General features: G+C 37.7%; 2 protein-coding genes, 1 long non-coding RNA gene and 3 pseudogenes across 7 annotated transcripts; 2 read left to right on the top strand and 4 right to left on the bottom strand.

Annotated features, from left to right (window-relative positions):
• Positions 1 to 376: 376 nt before the first annotated feature.
• Positions 377 to 2148, bottom strand: LOC137737882 (plasmodesmata-located protein 2). The gene is made up of 3 exons (XM_068477457.2): positions 1155 to 2148; positions 782 to 892; positions 377 to 623 (listed from the first exon to the last, which is right to left on the bottom strand). The coding sequence occupies exons 1-3, from the start codon at positions 1939 to 1941 to the stop codon at positions 616 to 618; spliced, it is 906 nt and encodes a 301-aa protein (XP_068333558.2). The 5' UTR covers positions 1942 to 2148; the 3' UTR covers positions 377 to 615.
• A 4472-nt stretch (positions 2149 to 6620) lies between these two features.
• Positions 6621 to 10833, top strand: LOC137737883 (28 kDa ribonucleoprotein, chloroplastic-like; annotated as a pseudogene). The gene is made up of 4 exons (XR_015955029.1): positions 6621 to 7207; positions 7623 to 7724; positions 7898 to 8170; positions 10681 to 10833. The product of XR_015955029.1 is annotated as a 28 kDa ribonucleoprotein, chloroplastic-like (transcript).
• Positions 8320 to 10158, bottom strand: LOC148691839 (uncharacterized). 2 transcript variants are annotated; one of them, XR_015955031.1, is made up of 3 exons: positions 9965 to 10158; positions 8718 to 9335; positions 8320 to 8520 (listed from the first exon to the last, which is right to left on the bottom strand). It is a non-coding gene; the product is annotated as an uncharacterized LOC148691839 (long non-coding RNA). The 2 variants fall into 2 exon arrangements; XR_015955030.1 differs by lacking the exon at positions 9965 to 10158 and having other exon boundaries at positions 8718 to 9526.
• A 1050-nt stretch (positions 10834 to 11883) lies between the features above and the next one.
• Positions 11884 to 17333, top strand: LOC137737487 (nuclear transport factor 2). 2 transcript variants are annotated; one of them, XM_068476982.2, is made up of 10 exons: positions 11884 to 12041; positions 12196 to 12303; positions 12399 to 12533; positions 13958 to 14264; positions 14737 to 14999; positions 15126 to 15315; positions 15552 to 15676; positions 15789 to 15854; positions 16055 to 16136; positions 16616 to 17333. In XM_068476982.2, exons 2-10 carry the CDS (start codon positions 12265 to 12267, stop codon positions 16831 to 16833), a joined length of 1425 nt encoding a protein of 474 aa, XP_068333083.2. In that variant the 5' UTR covers positions 11884 to 12041; positions 12196 to 12264; the 3' UTR covers positions 16834 to 17333. The 2 variants fall into 2 exon arrangements, with proteins under 2 accessions (XP_068333083.2, XP_068333082.2); XM_068476981.2 differs by lacking the exon at positions 11884 to 12041 and having other exon boundaries at positions 12048 to 12303.
• On the bottom strand, positions 17227 to 21325 carry LOC137736096 (uncharacterized; annotated as a pseudogene). Its single transcript, XR_015955255.1, has 5 exons — positions 21250 to 21325; positions 18929 to 19723; positions 18476 to 18648; positions 17961 to 18272; positions 17227 to 17762 (listed from the first exon to the last, which is right to left on the bottom strand). The product of XR_015955255.1 is annotated as an uncharacterized LOC137736096 (transcript).
• A 393-nt stretch (positions 21326 to 21718) lies between these two features.
• On the bottom strand, positions 21719 to 22554 carry LOC137736095 (senescence-specific cysteine protease SAG39 pseudogene; annotated as a pseudogene).
• Between the last annotated feature and the right edge of the window lie 766 nt (positions 22555 to 23320).

Genomic DNA, 23320 nt, shown 5'->3' with positions numbered 1-23320 from the left:
TGAGAAAAAAAGATAAGGGAGAGAAGCTGCAACGTGCAACTTTTCTGAAAAGCATAAAAGTTGTGAAGCAAGCAATCGGAGAAGCATTTGGTTTGGTCTGCAAGACAAGTGAGAAAAAAAAGACAAACAAGCAAAGTAAAGCAAGAATCCATAATCTGCAACTCCACCGTCCATTTCTTTTCTGTTTTGTCTTCTTCGATATTCTTTTATGCTTCGCTGTCTGTTTTATACGTCTAAATTTTTAATCGTTAAGTATTTGATTATTGTACTTTTTATCCAAGATTTAACGGTTAAAAATTATAACGAATAAAATACCCCGAAACAAGCTAAAAATCCCCTTCTCTTCGTTTCATTCCTACATCAAAATTCTCATCCCTGCGAAAAACCTCCTCAGTTTCATAATTGCTTGTTTTTCCAACCAAAAAAGGGGATCATCCGCACATTGATCCTCCTTCCCCACTTTGTGTTTGCCAATTCTATCCACCACAAAACCCTATTTTTCTCTCTAGAAAGCAGAAACAAAATTAACAGAAAAAGAAATTAACAAAAAATTGTTCCTTAAGTATCTCCACCTCAAAAGAAGCTTGCAATCTTGAGAACCCATGTGTTCCCTCTTCAATAATCTGCACAGGATAACATATTCCAACCATGGCAGATTAGAATTCAGAATCCTAAATTTTAAAAAAAAAAAAAAAAAAAAAAAAAAAAAAGATAAATAAACAACTGAAAACACAAATGCATATCTCCATTTTCATGGATGTGTATATATGGCAATACATACCATCATGCTTCTTCATCAAATTTCTGGCAAACAACAAAAATATGACTAGGAATCCAACTCCTGCTGCTCCTCCTAAAATTATAGCCACTGTCTTCCCTGTATTTCCTGACCCTAAGATCAATCAACCACAATCCAAAAAAAACCAGATTAAATACTACTAATATACACATATAAGAAATCAAATCATTCCCCCTCTGCACCCGATTTCGAATTCCCCTCTCACTCTCCTTAAATTAGATTCAAACAAAACAAAAAAATAAAATAAAAACCCTCTTTGAAACAATCTAACAAGAAATTGGACAAATTGTAAAAGATATAAGAACCATCTATAACCCCAAAATAAAATTTTCAGAATGTAACTTCCATTTTTTACCTGATGAAGATGAAGAGGATGATGAGGAAGAAGAGGATGATCTCCTGGGAACCCCATTAGGGTAATAACTATAGCTAAGAAAGCACTTATGGAGATAGACTTGGCCAGAAATTGCACTCCCACATTCAACCTGAGCTCTCTGCACCCCATTCTTCATACACTCCCCACAATCTGAATCCCCAACATCTCCCTGGCACTGCCCCAAAACATAAACCTGCTGATAGTTTGTGGTGTAATATCCATGGTCACTCACAACCCCATTCTCCAAAACACTAAAGGCAGTGTCCCTCCTCTCCTCAAACCCTGACCCTGCCACATTAGTCCCCCCACAGGTTTTGTACAGCATTTCCATGCCTGAAATTTGGGCAAAACCTGAGATTTCATAGAGCATGTAACACCCAATGAGCTGAACCCTAGCAGCAATGGTTTTGCCACAGAGATTGTCAGACATTTGGGGCAATTTGCTCACACAGGTGTAGCAGTCAGAGTTGCTGAGGTCACCTCTGCATTGGAAGAGCCCTGAGATGGTGGTTTGGCCACTGCCTGTGTTGGTCTTGAAGAACTTGGCCTTGGAGGACTGCTGCACCAGGGACCCAAAGAGGGCTGAGAGGGCTTGGGAGTAGACCCCCGTTGGATCTGAAAATGTCTGCTTTGCACAGCCCTTGTAAACAAAGGAGGTGATGTCAGTGGCAGATTCAGCAACTGGGATGAGCTCAAAACTGATGAGGAAGTAGAACAGAAGCAGATAGAGGGAGAAATTGGAAACAGGGTTTGAGAGAAAACCCATTTGCTGTTTTCAATTTTTTGATCAAATCATGTCAGTTCTTGGAGTTCCTGAGATGGGTTTTTGAAAACTTTGAGAAAAACCCAGCTGGGTAGAGTAAAGATTGAAGCTTTCTTGCTTGAAACTGTGATTTTTCTGCAGAAAAAAATTTAGTTTTTTTTTTTATTTGTGGGGTTTGGTATTTGGGTTTCTGGGCTTTGGATTGGAAGAAGTGGTGCAACCTTTTCTATATATATATATATGTTTTTATTTATTTATTTATTTATTTTTACAGCAGGGTGCAGGAGGTACAATTGTATAATTGAATTGACGGTAGAGTAATAAATATATTAAAACTATGGGAAGGAGACACCGTTATCTTTAGTTTAAGGAGTATTTAAATGTTTGAAGAGAATGAGAACAAAATGGTATAAATTAAAATAACAATCTCGAAAGGAGAATAAGTGTTCCCTCTTTTGTTTTAAGAAAGAAGGTTTTGGGTTTGACTGAGGAGTGCATTATATGTCTTGAGTTAACTGAAGAAGTAAGGTTGATTGTTTGAATTTAATAAGAGTTTTCATCCGCTTTTTCATTTTGTATAAGGTAGATCGTTGGGTCCAAGAAATTGGTGGTCCTTATTTTATGTTTTGAGTGTTGGGAGCCTCAACACAATGCTTCATGATATCTGGAAAAGTGCTTTGTTAGTGTGGAGGGCTAACCCTCTTGGAGCCAGAATTGATAAATAATTACTCTCTTCTCTTCTATCCTCTTGTACACTCTTAATTAATCATGATCGTTATTTATATTTAATTTTATTAAATTTCTCTTATACATTCTTATTTAATCATGGTCGTTACTCATATTTAATTTTATTAAATTTGATAATTAAATATAAAAAAGAGTGCGAGAGAAGAAGAGTGCGTGATTTTATTTTCCTTGGAACTTTGAACTTTGAGGGTTAAGATGAATATTCTTAACCGATTTTACAAGAAAAATCCTTGCTTAACAAGTACTTTGAGATAAATGAGGATTGATTTTGTCCAAATTTCAAAAATCCCTAATTCACAATTATCAAAAGATAAAGTTAATAGGATATGATACAAAATTAGTATGATCACTAATATCACGTTTTAGTGTTATACATCTTTATTTATTGGTGAGTGATTTTATATTCGATTATCGTAGATAGCAAGTTCATTACCAAATTATTATAACTGAATGATAAGTGTGGCCTCAAATTTTACTTGTTTGAGAGTGGAATGAGATGTGTAAATATACACATAACATAACACAAGAATTTTCTAGCATTGATTTCATGTCAGGTATTTTACATGCATATTTTAAATCAATAGATCAAAACTTGGGGTGCTACATGAAATAACTCAAAATAAAATTCTTTATGCACCATTAAATTCTCTTGTATTGTTTGATTGTTTAAATAACTTTATTTGAAAGTGAACATAATTTGGGTTTGATTTTAGTGATATGAGCCTTTAATTTTTTTAGTCATTGTTGAAAAATCATCCGTAAAAAAAAAAAAAATTAGTCAAATTCAAAATCAGCAAGACATCTAGATTTGATCAACTGGTGTACACTAAAAAAGTAACACGTTACCAGCCAAAATCAAGTATACACCAGAGTTATTGGGCTCTTCGTCGAAAGCCCTCTCCCCAGCAATCTCACCCACCTCAACATTCTTGTGGATTCTACAGGCTCCAAGCAATGCACCCCAGACGGACACTTGCAGGAATTTCAAATCCATCTGCTTTGATTTGAACTAAGAAACTCATTGCCTCACCTATAAGCCATATCTTCCATTCCAGTGAAAAGCTTCAACCCTTCTTCACCAAGATCATTTTCACTTAATCCAAATATTGTGGCATTCCATGCAGCTGTATCTCGAGTTGGCATTGACGTGAAAAGTTCAATTGCGCTGCCAACCTCTCCAATTCCGAAATAGCCAACAATCATATTTGTCCACGGCACATCATTTTGTAAGGGTTTATCCCGAAAACAGCATGAACATCCCATTTACCATTTGAGTACCAGATTCCAAATCCCGCTAGGGCATTCTCTGAAACAACTCCTCTGCAATTTCAACATACCCGTTTTCTATATACCCTACCATCATTGCATTCCAAGCCTGAACATTCCTCACAGGTGTTCCATCAAAGAGCTCTCGGGCATCAACGACATGTCCTACCCTAGAAAACTCTGAAATCATTATAGTCCAAGATGCCAAATCTCGAATACTCATTTGTTTAAAGTACTTTTCATCCATATTCACAAGGTCCCCAACCACCAACTTCCAAGAAACCACATCTTTCAACGGCATCCCATCAAACACTTGTACCTCTTCTCCAATCCTTCCAAGAAACCATTGAATTCCAAGTAACAACATTTCTGAAATTCGTCCTCTCAAGGACTCTTTTTTGCACCATCCACATCCCCACATTGCATCAACCCAGCAATCACTGTGTTGTTTGAGAAGAAATTGCGATCAGTTGTCCGATCAAAGAAATAACCGCATCTTGGAACTGCCCCTTTTGAAAGTAGCCACGAATCATGGCATTCCAGGTGACGGTGTTTTTATTTATTTATTTATTTATTTTTATTTGAGGCATTTTGTCGAACCGAAGCATTTTGACTTTTTTTTGTCTAACACGGTTTTTTACGATTTATTTTATCGTGGTTCGATTCGGTTTGACCGTTCCATAGTTTTTATGTCCACGCCTTATGTGGAAAATGATCAAATAGAAAAAGAAAAAAAAAACCAACCAAAAGTGCCCCCAAATCCCCATTGCGGTGGCAATGATGGTGGGTGGTGACTGGTGAGGATGTTTTGTCCAAACTTCAAGTACGCATTCTAATTTTCACTTCAATTTAAAAAAATATTCGACTGCAGAATTTTCGAATTTGAATGTAAAAAATGTATTGTTGGAATAAGAAACAATATTTTAAGTTTAAATTATCCTTGCGTTAAAACACTTGTATTTATTTGGTACGCGCGATATGCTACAGTTCCACATATTTAAAAATTGACATAAAACCTTGCACCATAACCTGTGATGGTCTTTTCTAATTACCAAAAAGGAAATTTTATTTAAATCCATTTAACTTCTTTTTACATTCAACTTAAATTTTAAATGTTAATTGTCTATTTTATCTTATTGCATAATTACTATTAAGTACAAAATGAAATTAATAATAAAACTCAAATTTATCAATAAACCCAAACACTATAATTAAGCCACATGATCACTCTTTGTTTATCCTACGTTTATTCTGGCTAAAACCCTAATAGCCCTCATAGTGAAAAATAAGTTTTTTTTATTGATGGATGGTGATTTTGAAGTTTTGAACCCTCAAACCAAGATATGACCCAATTTATGAATTTTTTGTTCGTTTGATTTAAATTTTTTAGAGTGTAGAAGTTACTTTACTGTCTTTTTTTTTTCAACAAATACAACGAAAACATCCTACCTTCCGACTAAAACAAACAACAACGAAAGCATATGTTTACTCCTCAGATTTTGTTGATAGCCTTTGGCTTAATCACCATGACACAAAAAAAAAAAAAAAATTTATGGAGCAGTTGCTGCCCCAAATTCTAGAATCAATACTGAAATTCTAGTGATTTCTTGCCTTCAAGTCCAACCCTAGTAGTCTGCAGAATATCCTACCAATCCTTCTTCCCATATGTTTTATACATGAAACCTCCTTTTGAATTACTGCTTACGTATGATGAAAAAATGTCCGGTGTGAAAGGACCCAGTAACCATGATTCCTTTGCATTATCTTGCTTAGTTGTTTCCTCGATACTAGGACTAAGAATATAAGTTATTTTCAAATTTGTAAGCCCAATTGTGCTTACTGCTAATATCCACTTTTGAATATCTGGAACTTGTGCTAAGGGAAGATATATAGAAGGTAATTTTTTCTTCAGCTCTATGTTGCTTTTATACTTTATTCTTTTTCTCATACATCTCTAAGTATTGTAAATTCTGCAGATATGGAATGGAGTACCAAAGCCCCAAGCCCATAAAAGTACCCCCTTGAGCAACTTTTTTACTGTGAGATCTCTTATATTCTTCTCTCTGGTCATGTTTGCTTTGTATAATGTTCTTATTAGTCAAAGCCTATTGTCTCTGGTACTTTATTTTTTGATATGAAGGTAGAAGTAGTTGCTTTGTCCAGTTACAAAGAGAAGGAGAAGTTTAAGGAGGAGGTAACCCCTTTACTATCAAAAGTCAAGTGGCATAGCGGCAGCTTCTGAGTTAAAAATTCAATGGGTGTAAAAATAAATCCACATATTAAATTGGGTTTATGGGGGCATATTAGGTATTAAATTTGGGTTTAAAGAGATATTAATGATTTAGTTAAAAATCAAATGGGTGCAAAGAGTAAATTAGGTGTATAAATAGGTTAGATGAGTTTAAATAAAATTTCCCTTACCAAAAACAAACAAAAACTCTAAAAAATAATGCGGCAAATGATCAAATAGAAAACAGAAGCATGGACAAGTTGCAACCAAAAGTGCACCCCCAATCCCCATGGGCCCCCAAGAAAATGGAAACATAGAACTATGATTTCTGATCCAGAACAATGAATCCTTTTTTTTCTTTTCTTTTTGGAGGGCATACTAGATTGATACACCTTATCACCCATATATATCTTCCACTCTCACTGGACACAATCTGCCCACATCAGCTCACATAGCTTACCTCCAAGCCTCTCACCTCACTCAAAAATACACAATCACAGTTGACCTACCACCATGGCTCCCACCGCAGCTGCAGCCATGAGCTCTTTCTCCCCCTCCATCTACACTGTCAAATGCATTTGGTCACCATCCATTCATTCATCCCCAGTTGATCATCCACACCTTAAAAAGTCACCAAATCGCATGTCATCGCCACCATCACTATCACACACTTGTGTTCTAGAGCCATTAATTTCCATTAGTAGTATCAGGACCTCGAGTAAGTTTTGGGTGCTGAGGATGACAACTAGTTGTGTTGCTCAAGAAGGGGTGGCAGTTACTGATGAGGTTGAAGTTGAACAAGTGGTATTGGCCTAGCAGGAAGAAGAGAAGCAAGCAGAGGAGGAAGTAGTTGCCGCGGTGAAAGAATTAGGAGGAGGAGGAGGAGAGGCGGCAGCTGGTGAAGTTTTAGGTGAGGAGGAGGTTGCTATGAACACAAAGCTTTACGTTGGGAATCTTCCTTATAGTGTGGACAGTGCACAGCTTGCTGGAATTATTCAGTACTATGCTAGTCCTGAGCTCATTGAGGTCAGTTTTACGTTTCCCATTTTTTATTAAGGTTTTTTACTAATGGTAACGGTGGTGTTATTAATCCGTTGTTCGGCACTCTAATACCAAGAATTTTTCTACAACGTGAACTCGCATTTAATGGAAACGTGTTTGCAGATGCTAGATCAATGAGTTCACGATTTCTCTGAGGATAAGGATTAATCGCAGTTTATTAGATTTAGTAGATGTTACAAAACCCAGCGAGACAATGCTATGTTTGTCCAACTAGAAACATATATTGTAAACCTCTTCAAAAAACTTATGTTGGTCCTTATGCTTAAATCTTCATCAACTAGCAAAACTGTCACCTTGTTTTGGTAAAAGTTTCAGTTGTGCAATTTTTTACTAATTACGCCTTTTGTACTTTGAATTATTACTGATGAATCGTATACAGGTTCTGTATCATAGAGACAGTGGAGAGAGCAGAGGATTTGCATTTGTGACAATGAGTGCTGTTGAAGATTGTAACGCTGTCATCGAAAATCTTGACGGACGCGTAAGACTCTCTTTTTCTGATTTCAAACATCAATGATAAAGAAAACTTCACTCTTTCCTCCAAAAATAGGTCTGTCACGTGAATTAACTTGAATTATATGTCCATGAGAGATATGGTCAATAAATCTGGTACATACATAATAGCATTACTCAGACCTTATTACAACATTTCAGGAATTTGTTGGGCGAACCTTGAGGGTGAACATTTCGGACAGGCCGAGAGCGAAAGTACCTCTATATCTTGAAACTGAGTACAAGCTTTTCGTTGGGAATTTATCCTGGTCAGCCACATCCGAGAGTTTGACAAAAGCTTTCCAAGAATATGGAACCGTGGTTGGAGCTAGGGTTCTGTATGATGGCTAGACAGGAAGGTCCCATAGCTATGGATTCGTATGCTACTCAACAAAATCAGAAATGGACGCTGCCTTAGAATTTCTCAATTTATTTGTAAGCTACTCTTCTAATCCATCACCTCACATTCTTAGATCCATCTATTGACACGCCCCGACCCTAATATTGCTCAAATACCAAGATAAACACGTGCTGGCCGACACCCGAGGGTCACAAAAGCCATTAATTGATACAAAAGCTAAGAATGAGAAATAAATAAGGGTTATGAATTGAAATACAATGAATTAACAACTTAGGAACGTGTTTAGAGCATACAGCTAATTAGAACACTAAAAGAAATAATATAAAATTGAATGAATAAAGGAGTGGGTCTTACACCAAGATGGCTCGAAGATGCCGATGCTGAAGTGTCTTGACACTGAGATTGTATATCTCGATTCTAAGACCTGAATGGGGGCGCAAAGCAAAGGTGAGTGGACCAGATTCATATATACAATAATAAAACAATTATCAAGATATTAACCCCCACAATTTATATGAAGAAAACTACTAGCATAATAAGTGATAGGTTTACTGAAAACCCTAGCATGCCAAAAACATCTCAAAAGACAGATCATAGAAATCAAAATATCAATCGTCTTACAGATTGTCTCGTAAGTGCGGTATGCTACTAGTAAGATCACTGAATAAATATAACTCCCGGCCTTATGCCAACACCGTGGTCTCTGCGCCCGTAGCCAGAGATTACCAACTCCCCGCCCAATGCTTGCTCCGTGTCCCTCAGCTCGTAGCTAGGGATTATTTCTCCCAGCCTAACTGCCAACACCAGATCCTCGCCCCAGGCGGCATAGTGTCCACTAGGTACGCACAAATAGTTACGCCTCTAAAAAATAACCACTTCATAGTATAAAGTCATCCATCGTCTATATTATAAAGAGAGGTTTCTAAAACATGTTCTAGCATCCTATCGTCATCCATCAGATAGTCTACCAGTTCATGATTTATATAGAAAATACGATATATCAAACTATAGCTCAATGTAGGCTAATAATTAATTCCTCACCAAAAATGAGACGATAAACAACATATTCCATAAACATGCTCGACATAAAATCAATTCATAAAACTCGTAAGGCTTGCTATTCATTTGTGCAATTAAACTATGAAATCATGTAATTTTAGAAAGGGTCCACTCACAGATACTCCGTAGCAGCAGAGTTGTGCGGAAAAGGATTAAGGAAATCCCCACTAGCAAGTTCACCTAAGCACAAAAATGTACAATTTATCAAACTATGCCCAAACGATAGAATTCCAGGAAATGGACGCCAAAAACGGATTCGGAACATCAAAATTGGCCTAGGAGAGATTTTGGGTTTTTGGGTCCTAAGGTTTTTGGTTAAAAAGGGTTAGGGTGAAAAGGGGTGGTTTGGGCTTAAACCCAAACCCACACAAACATACACACACACGTGCACACACTCACACGGACACACATACACACACACACACACTTCACAAACACACACACACACACTCATGCACAGCATGCATACGCATGCATGGCATGCACACACACACACTAGGCCTGCAGGCCTAACTAAAAATAAAAGGGCTCGGGCCCAAGTTTAATAGGACCTAGAGTATGGGTTAGGTCTCCAAAAGGTTATTGGGCTTAACTTAAATAAATGGGTTAGACAAATTTGAATAGGGTTATGGGACTTGGACTGGAAAGACCCAAAGGCCTTGGGTTCGGTGGGTCGCCGAATTCCAAGGAAGGAGAAGGCCGGATTTCGGCCAGAGAATTCCCAAGCTCCAATGGAGCTCAAAACTCAACCAAAACATGTCATTCAATATACCAAATTGAAGCCCCGAAGGTAAGGAATCGAAATATACCCTTGGTTCCCGTCATCGTGGTCGGAGTTGGCCGGAAAATGGCCTGGAAGCCATGGGTACCCGCATGAATCTTGGTTTAACACACCCGAATTGATTTCAAGTCCAACCTTCACCAAAACAGGTATACATATGCAGAAATTCATACCAACATCCAAATTAAGATAGGGTAAGATGATTCTGAGCCTCACCTACTCGTAAATGGTGGAGTTCGATGAAGTTAGCCATTGCACCCTCTTGGTGCTTGTCGTGGCAGAAGGAAGAGAAAGACTTCGACGTGTTGAAGGTCCTGACGAGGGAGTCTCGAGGGTGATGGGTTCATCGAGGCTACAAAAGGGTGGGTGGTTTGCATGCGTGTGTGTGGTGCTCGGGTAGAAGGAGAGAGTGCAGAGAGAGTTGAGAGAAGAAAGAGGGAAGGAGAGAAAGAAGAGGGTCACGGGGTGGCAGACACAAATAAAGGGGTGGGCCCCTTGGGCTCACTAATTAAGAACTAAAAAACCATTTTTAAATAAAATGGGGGTGGGGTTTAACAACTATCCCGGACAAGCATTTCTCCAATAGATAGAAAAAGGAAGAAGTTGCGGACATGTAAAATTGCAATTTGTTTGTAATGATGAATGACTCGTTCATGTAGGCATTCTCCGTAGCAGTAGATACATTATGTCCAACTTTTTGGTAGGCTACTAATACTTGTGTTTAATTTCTTGGATTCTCATCAGGAACTAGAAGGAAGAGCACTGCGTGTAAGCTTGGCCGAAGGAAAACGTTCATAAATTTTGGTGTACATTTGAATAAGGGGTTAATTAATTGGAACATGTTAATTAGCTAAGGTATATGATTCATATGCAATCACATAAACGATTTAATTGAGACTCCCCTTTTCATTTCTTGCTGCATTCTGTAACTCAATTTTTTGTTTCACAACTCTCTAAGCGGATATTCTTGTGGTACGATTATTTTTGCCATTTATAAATATACATCTTATTCATCCATACTTTGATATTGACGGATAAAAAAGATGCACTGATTTTAGAATAACAAGTTTCTAGTCTTTTGAGTTCAAATTTAACCTTAAAAAAACATAGCATGATTGGATGTACTTTAACATGCTAAATGCCTCACTATAAAATGTATTTTCGTAAAAGATGTTCTCTCGTCAGTAATCCAATATTGCTAGATTGTCAATTAGAATCATGCATTTAATTAAGAATAAACAAGACTTTACATGATCAATAAACCAAATTCATGACCTAGTAATGTTCAATAGATTGTTATTTGTCATAACATGTTGCTAAATTGTCAATTTGATTAATACATTCACATAAGAATTTATATGATAAATGATTCAAATTGACAGTGTAGCACAATAATATGTTATTTCAGATTGTTTCATATCGACTATAATAATTGACATGTTATATCGTTCAATTATCAATTAGGGATACACATTTATGAGATTACTTGATAGTTACTTTACCTTTTGTACATGAGCTTGCTATTCCTCTATAGAAAACTATGAAGTCACACCGGTTAAAAATATATCAAAACTTTAGACTGTTTATCATGTAATACTCAGTATATCTATCGTGAGACAAATTTTGTTGCTGATGATTTGGCCAATCTAAGCCTCCTTCATCCTCTAGATCTTGCCTATTATGAGCAAACTCAATCTTCTTATTAACAGTTATTAATTTATTATTATCTGATATCTTTGAAATTTTATTTACTTCGTAACATTATTTCGTAATTTCTCTTTTATCGTGTTATTAGCCCCATTGTTTACCAAAAATAAAAAAAGACAAAACCTAAGCAATAAACAAATTAAAAAAATTCGAACTTTTCCCTTTCTAAATATTTTTTTCTCAAAAAAGGCAAAAAAGGACTTGCCTTTTTCTCATACAAAAAGAGGACATGGCAAATATGTCACAGGCGCAAGTTAGCAAGAGTATCAAAGGGGAAGGACGTGCGCCGCGTGGGGTGAGCGTCACCAATTTCTGTGGTGACGTCTTCCAACAAAAGCCGCAAAACGCAGTAAGTGAAGAAGATCGACTTCCTCTCTCTCCCCCAAATCTATCTCAAGGTCTCCTTCTCCCTCCCTCCCTCTCTCTCCTCGTTCTCACTTTATCTCTCTAAAACTAAAGCCTCGACCTTTTAACAGATCCCTCTCTCTCTGTAAATATCTGTGCGTTTATGCCATTTGTGTATAAATCTTATCTTTTGGGGTTTTGGTGCAGATTTGAGGGGGCGTTTGCAGATCCAGAGTTTTTGGTTTTGCGGTTTTAGGGTTTTAGAGGTTTCGAAATATGGCCACCCCCTATGCCTTTCCCGTCACTGCTGCTCAGGTTCTCTTTCTCATTCTCTCTCTTCTCTCTCTGTTATTCTATCTTGCTCTGCCGCCGCTGAGGGTGAAATCGCCGTCGTGCTTATGGTGGTGTAGGTTGGGACGTACTTTGTGACACAGTACTACCAAGTGCTTCAGCAGCAGCCGGACTTCGTGCACCAGTTCTACTCCGAGGCCAGCACTATGGTTCGTGCCGATGGCAATTCCAGAGCCACCGCCGTCGCAATGCAGGTATTCTTCCGGCAATTTTGGTGCCATCTGCTTCTTCATAACTTATTAAGTTCCTCTTAAAGTTTTCAACTTTTACTACAAAATAACAGCAGAATATCTTCTTTACATGTCCTTCGGAGTAATTCAAGTAAGTAGTTTGATTGGTTTTTGTAATTTTGGGTTACCTATATGTACCGGGTTGGCAGAATGGTTTCCCGAGATTGAGTCTACTAGTTGCAGACATTTGTGTATCTAGCTGTGAGAAGGGATGTTTACCTCATTTTATTGTGTGTGAGAGGCTGCATTTTCTTTTCGTATCTTCGTTAGGCCTTTATGAGGTGTACCCAAGTGAAGAGTTAGCAATTTGCACAGTCCCTCTATGTGGATCAACTAAATTGGGAAAAGTATGCCTATTTGGTATAAGGATATTGGCCGTAGATTACCTTTCTATTTTGATAAAAGAACTGGCAATTTTTCCAGAAGTATGCCTATTTGGTCTAAGCATTACCCTTCCTATTTTTGTTTCCTAATTTCTGTCAAAACTGTAAACTGTAGTCCAAACTTAGTAGGTTGGGCACCTTGTAAGTGGTCCTTACATTATTTTCGTTAGGCGTTACCCCCTAATGAGAAATATCAGGAAGTGCTAGTTCTGGACAAACAATCATATTGTATAATTGGAGTTTACAGTTTTAACAATGGCGATATTATTCACAATTGATTACATTCATTCATATTACAGCATCTCTCTTATTTTATTTCTTGTTCAGGAATCTTGTCTAGTAAACCATAAATTGTTTTAAATTCTTAATAACTGTACTTATCCAGGTATAAATGATATACCTGGACATTTATCAAGTGCCTATTGCAGTACTTAGTATCCTGCTCTGTTCTAAATTCTTTCTTTGTTTTTTTTTTTGGGCCACAAATTTGAATTTTTATTTGAAACATAACAATGGAGTGCTTTGATAAGTCTGCTGTTTTAATTCAAGTGATACAAAAATCACCCTTCGATAAAGGCATTAATAGTTTGATTCAAGTTATACAAAAATCACACTTCAATATAGATATTAATGGCAGCCAGACTGGCCCAGCGATTATTTCCCTCCAACCGAACTCCCTTGGGTTCATTGGTTTTAAATTCACTTGAATTTGCAGTTTTATGGGTGGCCTTTTAGTTAATCATGTTGATAACCCTTTCATTTTTACGGCTGTAAAAATGTTTAAATTGAAACTAACCTGTTGTTGTGATAGGCCTTGACATCTATCTATCAACATTTTCCGTACTCTTTCACTCACAGTCCATTAGACAATTATTGATTGAAATGTTGAGTCATTATTTCCTAGTTACAAGAAATTAAATTTGATTCCACTTGTCAGCATAGTTTATATCTTGACTCCTGTCTATTTGATACTCAAGTTTATCTTTCTTTCTTTGTATACTACAGCAAATCCATGATCTTGTTATGTCACTTAATCTGACTGGATTTGAAATCAACAAAGCAAATTCCTTGGAATCCTGGAATGGAGGTGTTCTTGTGCTGGTTGAAGGCTACCTTGAAATGAAAACTTTCACTGGGAGGAGGAAATTTGCACAAACATTTTTCCTTGCACCTCAGGAGAGAGGTTTTTTTGTGCTGAATGATATATTTCACTTCGTTGATGAGGAACCGATTCATCAACATCCAGCAGTCTTATTAGCCCAAAACAATCTCAACGCCAAGCTAAGTGCTCCTGCTACAATTCCGCATCCAGGTATTGTAATGCCTCATGATTTACGTTGATTTCAAGGATTCCTTTATCAGTAGGCATTGTAAAGTCTGGGTAGTTTTGGGAGAAAGGATGTGATTATTACCAGAAAAAGTGTTGTTGAATTTGTTCGACTATATTTTTGCATTTATGTACAAGAATTTGGTATTTGAAAAGAAAGAATTTAAGGTATGACAACAAAACCAATTCTATAATCAGCAAGTGCGTTGTTTATTGGGTTCTTCTTTATGTGTGGTTGAATGGTTATGTTTACTTCATCTGAAACCGTATATACACATGGTTATGGCTCATCCTTCAGTGCCATTTCAAAAGCTCTTTTGAAATTTTTGGAGTTAAATGCACTTTCTGAAGTTCTTAGTAACTTGTTTTGATTTGGTCGTTTGATAATTACCATTCCAATGTATAAAAAAACTGTCTTTCTTTAGTGGTTTAATTGATGGAACGGGTGATTTTGCAGTGGCTAACTATTATCTGGGTGAAGAAATTCAGACAAGAGACTTTGTGGCTCCTGCTGTCAAAGAAAATGGACCAGTTGAAAGTTATGGTTTTGCCGAGCAGCAGCTGCAGCAAGTTGTTGAAACTGAGAACTTGTTGGATGATGGTGCTGTAGAACAATCAAATGGTTCACTTCAAAGCACGCCGAATACCGTACAAGATCACCTGCATGCATCTGTTGAGGAACCTATTGGAGAGCCCCAAAAGCAGACCTATGCTTCTATAGTACGCACTGAACCTGTATCTAATTTTTTTTTTCTTCCCAAAAACACATACGTATGTAATTATGTATGTATGGAAGGTTATGCTCATTTGTGTGTGACCACTCGTCTGCTTGATTTTTTTTGGTAGTTACGCGTTGCTAAAGGACAACCTGTGCCTTCTGTAACTCCCCACCATTCATCTAACAAAAGTGCACCAATGGCTTCAGAGTGGAATCACTATCCTCAGTCCTCTGCTCAGCAGCCCATTTCACCATCGAATACATTTGAAAGGCCTGTAGAAGAGACAGCAGATGAGGTTGCTGCCCCAGAAGATGAAGGTGAACTCTTGTGCTTATTTTAATGAGTTCTTTGAGAATAATTGCTTAAAATTTTCAGTTTTATTAAAATCCTGTCTTTTTTATTTTTTTCTTAGTTTTGTTATCTTGTTCGCGCTAATAAATCAACTGATCTGCTAAATCAACGGATCCGCAGTTTGAAATGGACTTCAACAGTTTTATTTAATTAATCTTTTTTTTTTTTTTTTTTTTTTTTTTCCTTCTATGAGTGATTTTAGGCGAAATAAAGTCTGTTTATGTAAGAAACTTGCCGACTACTGTTTCCCCATCTGAAGTTGAGGAGGAATTTGTGAATTTTGGAAAACTCAAGCAGCCTGAAGGAGTGGTTATTAGGAGTCGCAAGGTTCATGCTCCTAGCTTTTTGCATTCTTTTATTACCTTAGGTTCCTCTCCAGATCTATCATTATATATCAGTCTGAAATTATTAAGCTATAAAGTATTTCACTGTTGTGCAGGATGTTGGTGTTTGCTATGCGTTTGTTGAATTTGAAGATATTACCGGTGTGCAGAATGCCGTCAAGGTCTACTCATGAAACCATTAATACAATGAGTGCTATTTGCGAAATTTGAATTTTGATAGAAGATTCTACCAAAATTTCCTTGCAATGCCAATTGAATTTAATGTTGGAGATGGATTCTTAACTTTTTAGTTGCTTTCCTCCTACAAGTCTGCCTGCTGAATCTTTATTTGATTTTTTCTTGTTTTTATTTTGTTATATAGGCTGGTAGTGTTCAGATTGCTGGACAACAAGTATACATTGAAGAGCGGAGACCAAACAGCAACATCCCGTCTCGAGTGGGAAGTATGTTTTCTGTATTAGTATTCTGTTGTCTTATTAAAATTCTGTAATCGGTTCTCTCTTATTATCTGGACCATTGAATTGAAAATATTGCAATGTTCAACAATTCGGTATTTCGATGATTGCCTAATCCTGTTTTTTTTGCCCGTGCATGTGATATTTGTGGCATCATTATATTTTGTGGCAATTTTATAATGATTTCATAATGGTCTCATTTCACCGTCCATGGCTTCTGTATTTAATAGTTGGCAATTAGCAATGTTCTTAGCGTCATCCACTTTCCTGTTCTAGTTATCTGGTGAAAGAAACTCTGATACGATTCGTTTTAGTCAAATTTGACTGCCTACTGTGGTAGCTATAGAGATATTTGAGCTTTGTTTCTGATCAAATTGTTATGGTATAACAAACTCTTACAGTCCAGGCTTTACATGAAGATATGCTCTTATTGTAATCTTATTGCAATTGAATTGTTGTCTGAACAGGAAGGGGAAGAGGAAGGGGCAACTACCAAGCAGAGGTGCCGAGAGGTCGTTTTGGCTCGCGGGGTTTTCGGAGGGGAGGTGGCTATGATGGAGGTGACCAGGAGTACAGTCGACCGAGGGGAAATGGCTACTATCGGTCAAGTCCTCGACAAGACACAGGGAACTCGGGTTATCAATCATCAAGAAGTGGGCAAAATTCATCAGAGTTCACTAAGTAAGATTATTTTACAGCAAGCGAAGGAAAGTTTTGGGTCAGCAGATAACTTTAATTGGTTGCAAAAACTACATACTGGTATTCCGTAGAGTCGGTTTAGCTTTAGATGTATTCGGCATATCCATCATATTTTTCCGAGGAGTTGCTTGGCGTTGGATTTTTGCAATTTTGACCTCATTTTTTCTTTGCGAAATCCTCCATAGTCAGTCTTGTTGATGCAGTTAATTTAAATTCATTCCTACAAGTGCAAAAATTGTGATACGCAGAATGCGGTAAGGTGCCGCTTACACGCAAATAGAGTCGCACAAGGCGGGGCGCCAGGCAAGACCAGCAACTATTAGTTGTATGTAGCTTCAGTTACATGAATTGATACATAGATTCTGCACTAAATTGAAACTTTGTCCCAGAAGTTACTTTGAATTTTTATGTTGTATTTCTCGGTTACAAAAACAAGAAGAGTGTACAGCTTCTGATCCTATGAAGCATTAGATATTAATTCATCAATCCGGCAATCTGTGTTAGCAATTCAGGCGTTTCCAACGCTCTCCACTGCTCCTTGTACAAGAGGCGCTTGGCCGTGAGCTTGCGTTACGCTGTCCTCATCTTCTTCGTCATGTTCCCGAAGGAAATGAGCATACGCCGCAAGAATATAGCTAAAAACAATGGAACCAAATGTTAACAGGTCATTTAATCCGGTCAATAAAGCTATATTACTACAGAATATGGAAGCACATTTTCAAGACAATGTTTCCAGGTTGAGCTGTCTTCGGGATTAGTTTGAGCTGCTCGCTCAAAGTACGACAGTGCCCTCTTACTGTCGTGATGAAGTTCCCATACCAGTGTTGCATATTGAGCCATGATCTCACCGTCCCCAGGATCAGCTAGTGTCGCCTGCAAATACTACTCTTGTGCTCCTTGAAGGTCTCCTTTGGACTGTAAGCAGTCGCGATAAAGTTACACTAGTATGAAAGAAAGCAATGAGATCATCTCCAATCCGTCAATCACAAAAACAAACTGAAATAAATCAGTAACAGTGGGGGAAATCATATCTGCAGTAGCTTCATACTTTTCGTAAGTTGAGGTTTTATATAAAAAACCGAATGATAAGAGAGCAGAATGCACGTTTCTCACCCGCCACAAGAACTGAGCATAATTTCCTAGCAACAAAGCGTTGTTGGGCTTCTCTTCAATCATCATCTTGTAATTCTCCTCAGGATCGTCACTCCTTGAGCCAGCTGCTGCTGTATCAGGCACACCATCGCCCGTGAAATCCAGAATCCGTTCCACAGGGCATTAGGTCATTTACAGTAACGTAAGCATTCTCAAATGCCATCATATAGTCAACCAGAGAACAAAAAGACCAATAAAGCACCTCAACCTGACCACGACATGCTTCATCTTCTTCCGAGTCATCCTCTATTTCCCAAAGAAAACTAGCGTATGCTGCAAGAATATTGCTCCAATCCAGAAACAAATTATTAACATTCAGATGTGCTAAACAGCCTAAACAGCAATCTGGTCAAGATCTTTTTGCATCACTTTGACGAAATGTACGCGGATTTGTACAAAACCTAACTGCTTCAGCAAGTAGTGTGAAAGTAGATTTCTGTTTTCTTTGGAGAAAGATTTAATCAATAAAATGGTACCTGTCGTGTGGACTAGCCTGAGCTGCATGTTCAAAGTAACCCACGGCTTTATCTTGGTCACGATGAAGCTGCCAAACCAGCGTGGCATATTGACATAAAGCCTCACCATCTCCAGGATTCGCTAGTGTAGCACGGAAACAGAAATCTTCAGCTCCATCGAAATCTCCCTTAGCCTGCCATGAAAGCGTTGATTCACATTACACTAGAATTAGAAATCAAGCTTTGTTATGTAACAAATAACAAAGGGTTAGACCTTGCCCGCGACAATCACAATCGAGTACAGATATGGACACACAGATTTGAATTTACCTATTGAAACTGAAATTTGGATACCTCTATCAGTTTTACCTTCTCCTAATTCTAAATATAGCACTAATCACAAATTTAAGAACAACCAAAATAGGGAAAACAACAGAGGAAAAAAGAAGACATCTTTGAAGAAAGAAATCTTACCTCTAAAGCTTGACCATACTTCCTGAGGAACTAAGGGTGGCAGGGATATTCATCAACCATCCTCTTATAGTACTCTTTGGGATTGTCGCTCGCATCGACATTTTCCGTAGTTAAATCATTATCCCAAGCATCACAACCAGAACCAGCACCACCAACCCCAAGCCCTGTTGCAGGATACAAGGGAGGACTGGCAGGTCTTTTTTCTTCTTCATCAATGCGCAAAGTCCGGATCGCCTTCAAACCTTCCTCTTCCTCTTTCTCCTCAATCAATCCCATCTTCTCAAAGCTGAAGCCTCCACCCCAGGTCACGTCTATGCTATCTCGTACTGTAGTAGTCCTCCCTAGTGGTTCTTGTTTAGAATCCTGCCTCGGAATCATTTCATCACGAAACTCACTTGCTTCGTTAAATATCGAAAAAGGAGGAGCTGTTTCCAGCATTGAGTCGTGATCATGTTTATATGAAGACTTCAATGGTGCAACTGAATTCCTTAACTCTTCCACGTCACAACGACTATAGACTAGTAGTTTCTTCTAAGTTTCTGTCAGACTGAGTTCGCCGAATGGCTTCGAAGTCCAAACTTTTGGATTCTTGATTGAATTCTGTGAACCCGGAAGCGGAATGAGAGTTTGGAGAAGAAGAGTTGCATGAAAAAGATGTTTCAGTGGCGGGTTGAAGGGCTTCTGAGGTACATTCAACAAGCTTTATTAAACTATATTCTTTTACTTGCTTGAGATCTACAATTTCTGTGCCTTTGACCTGTAAATTTAAAACAATATTGAAATTAATCAGAGCCACTCATGTGAGTAACAGATCGTGTTCAGTTGCCTTTGCTAATAACCAAACGTACATGTAGCCTTTTCTTTATGCAAGCCATATTCTAATTAATCTAATTTATATTACGAGGAGAGATTCCAACTTAAGTGCAAAAGAGAGTACACTGTTCTAATCAACCGGCTATACCCAAATATGCAAGGAACACGTAGTCTTAAGGATCATCACATAGTGTGTGTGTGTGTGTGTTGAAATTTAGCTAAAAACTTATCAAAGCAGCTGGCTGTACCCGTTTGGTTTTGGAAACAATATCATATGTATGTGAAATTGTGACTTCCATTTGTTTATGCAGTATTCTATGATTTATGTACCTTCATTTCCTGTTCATCCAAAGGAAGAAAGAACATGTGACTTTAGGTATAAAGAAAGCAACAACATATCAGTTTCGCGATCCCGATCCCAATACCAAAGGAAATGATTTTTGCACCGCTTCTCTTTCTGCACATTCCTATTTAAAACGGTTCCCATTTTATTAAATTCGAAAGCAAATAAACCAGAGTGTGCATTCAGAACAAATAGGTGTGCGAAAATCATTTCCTAGCACCAAAACCCAATAGGCAGCAAGATGCACGTGATTCCATCAATATATGCAAGTAAAGTAGGTCTTCAAACAATTTGAAATCCTTATACATGGAATTGGACATCCACGCCAATATAAAGCAAAGTAAGCAATGACATGAAATTCACCAGAAAAATGGGGAAGCTTGTGAACAAATCCACCTACCCTTATCTTTTAGGTAAATTATTTCTGGCTAATGAGGCTTGAGTTCTAATTAACTCACTGAACCAAATGATAGTGTAATTAAGTAGTGTCCAGAGGCGACCAATTTATTCCCTCATTTAAATATGGCGTTAGTGTAAAAAAACATGTGATCACTTACCTCTCTCTCTATCTTATGTCTGCAAACTTGTTTCCTGGCAGAAATAAGAGGGAGAAGGATAATCGGGGTGGGGTTTAAGGATCTAATGAGGCTGCGGATATTTATTCTTTTTAGCTTTTCTTATAATGGTAAAAGAATATGTCATTGAAGGATGTAGAAACATAACCATCACCAGATGACTTAGTGGTTGGAGACAAATTTCAGGCCCGCACGTCTTTGGTTCGATTCCTGTTGCTGATGAATCGCATTATGGTGGCCATGAGAGACTGAAATGCCTTTGTGAGTTTTTCCAATTTCCGAAAGAGTGGAGTGTTATGGCTAAACCACTAGTGTTCCATTTTAAGAAAGAAAAAAGAAAAAGGATGTGGACAAGTTAGAAATAGGGGTGTGCTATCCATACACCCTTTTTTATTTCCTGCACACCGTCTTAATTTATAACCATCGAATCGACTGAATTAAAAAAGATTAGATGACAAAAATTAAGAATGAAGGTATAAGAAGTAAAAATCAACCATAGAAATAAGTTAGGTTGGTCATAAGCTAGTATTTTACTGTGAGCATTTGTTTATTGGTTTGCTTGGAGAGACAGCAAGCTGTGCCACGTGTACTTCCACAGCTTTCCCAACCAAAACGCCGATCACCACCACTATATTTCTTGTTCAAGTTGTCAAAGACGGTGGCCATGGATTTTATTTTAGGCCTGAATCTTTCACTGGGGTAGAAATTTGAAAACCTTTGGGCTTTTGGTTTGTTTCTTTGGGCTTCATATTGGTTGGGTTTTACTTGAGCTTAATTTTGTATATCTAAACCAATCCATTGTCTACTTGTTTAACAAAAAAGCTGTATAAGTTGTTCATTTGATGCAGATACCACATATTTAGCATGTTGTATTAAACGTACAAGTTGATGGCTAAATCTCAGGTCTTGGTTCTTTCTAACTGTTTTGTGCATGTTAGAAAGTAAGATTACTTTTGTAGTTCAATGATCAAGTCTTAAGAATAGTTTGACTCGCCTAATCCTTCATCATCCTGATTAAATAAAAAATTTATAAAAATGTACAAGTTGATCATGTACATATCATGCAGTGGGGTATGAGGCTTCCATAGCAATGCCATAAAGAAGTTTTGTCTCAACATCTCCTTGCATTTTTATGTACCCTTCTTCACCCCATTCTGCGCCCCATGAGTTCTTCACTAACCAATACTTAATCTCATTAGCACTAACTCCATAACCAACAGTGGTAACCCCATGGTCGAGGTTTGTTCCACAAGTTCCTGCAAAGACACCACTTGAATATGACTAAAATTCTGAACCACCAACATTAATGGCAACTGGTTGATCAGTGACAGCCTTCAAAATGGCAGCTTCACTGTTTGCAGGCACATTCGTGGCCAGTTATCTTGGATGCATGGCTGGCCTCCTTCGTGGTGCTGCAAGTACCATCAACACCCGTGCAAGGGTAATTAGTCTCGCTAAGCCCGTGGTTTTGATTGATGAACTGAATCGTATCATCCATCAAATCACCCTCACAACTTTGGTCCACCCTGTTTAGGTCGCAATCAACCAGCTCTTGCTCAGACAAGGATATCATTATCAATTTACCAGTTCAGCTTAGTAATCCCTTCTATAACTGCCACCGCTGCAACAACATCCTGCAAGTATTTCATTGAAATTAAACTTTTTATTGTTTTTGCTGGATAAATTAAATAATGGTTAGATTAATAGACATAGATTTTTAATATTGCAATTAAGTCGTAGTTTGATCAAGTTCCAAATTAAATTATTTACATACCACATCGGCCTTGGTCTTGGATAGGTGTTACTGCTCCTTTCTTTCTCCAATCTATTGTAGGTGGTGCTGTAACATTTCCATATTTGAAAGAAGTCGTTTTTGTGGAACATTCATACTCCATGAATTTCTAGAGGCCCCGCCTAAGCCCCTGCCAAGCACCCGCCTAGTCCTCTAGGCGCTAGACTCCTATCCGCCGCCCAACTAGCGCGTTGTAGAACCTTGGATATAGTTGGTAAGGGAAGCAACTTGGGATTGGATGGATAAATGAATTGAAAAGAAGGTATACTGAAATGGTAGACTTTTCACAGTTTATATATATAGATAAGATAACGGCCTATTGCGATCTTCATGCCCCAAACGTTGGTCTGCAATCCTCGTGCCCTATAAAATGTTATGATATAAAAGGGTTTTGTTTCTAACTATTGTTTTAAATTGAAGTAATGATAAATTACTAGCAAAACATATGTCCTTATGTGTGTGCTTAATTAGTGACCCGTAAACCATGAGGGACAATTTTAGATGCATAGTTCATTATATATGCGGTTCAAGTTGTAAATCTGAAGATATTCTCAACTTCTCACGCATATGCTACGTACTCTGTGTTCGATGTCACCCGATGGACACCATGCATGCATAGCTCCATTAATGACGACGTTCCTTAGAGGCTTAGAGCCTCTCATCGCTAAATGTTTTGGATGAACACTTTACATTTTTTTGTTGTCCGGAAGCTTTCTAATTAACATGATGTAAAATACACATTTTGACCGAAAACTATAAGTTTGCATTTTGGAGAGGCAAACAATTTTTTACGTGGTTTATAAAATGACTTTAATTGTGCAAACAAAAGAATTTTTGTTAGACTTGGAATCTTCATCAAATGTTTAGAC

Source organism: Pyrus communis, chromosome 13 (genome assembly GCF_041283825.1).
Source record: "Pyrus communis isolate YQ-2024b chromosome 13, ASM4128382v1, whole genome shotgun sequence".
Lineage (NCBI taxonomy): Eukaryota > Viridiplantae > Streptophyta > Magnoliopsida > Rosales > Rosaceae > Pyrus > Pyrus communis.
This window is presented reverse-complemented; position numbering and strand designations above follow the sequence as displayed.

Excerpts from the sequence above, each read along its gene's own strand:
- LOC137737487 (XM_068476982.2), top strand. The coding sequence starts at position 12,265 with ATGGCCACCCCCTATGCCTTTCCCGTCACTGCTGCTCAG. Across the intron at positions 14,265-14,736 it reads TGCTACAATTCCGCATCCAG|TGGCTAACTATTATCTGGGT; the intron begins GTATTGTAATGC and ends GTGATTTTGCAG. Across the intron at positions 16,137-16,615 it reads CATCCCGTCTCGAGTGGGAA|GAAGGGGAAGAGGAAGGGGC; the intron begins GTATGTTTTCTG and ends TTGTCTGAACAG.
- LOC137737882 (XM_068477457.2), bottom strand. The coding sequence starts at position 1,941 with ATGGGTTTTCTCTCAAACCCTGTTTCCAATTTCTCCCTCTATCTGCTT. Across the intron at positions 893-1,154 it reads ATCCTCTTCATCTTCATCAG|GGTCAGGAAATACAGGGAAG; the intron begins GTAAAAAATGGA and ends GATTGATCTTAG.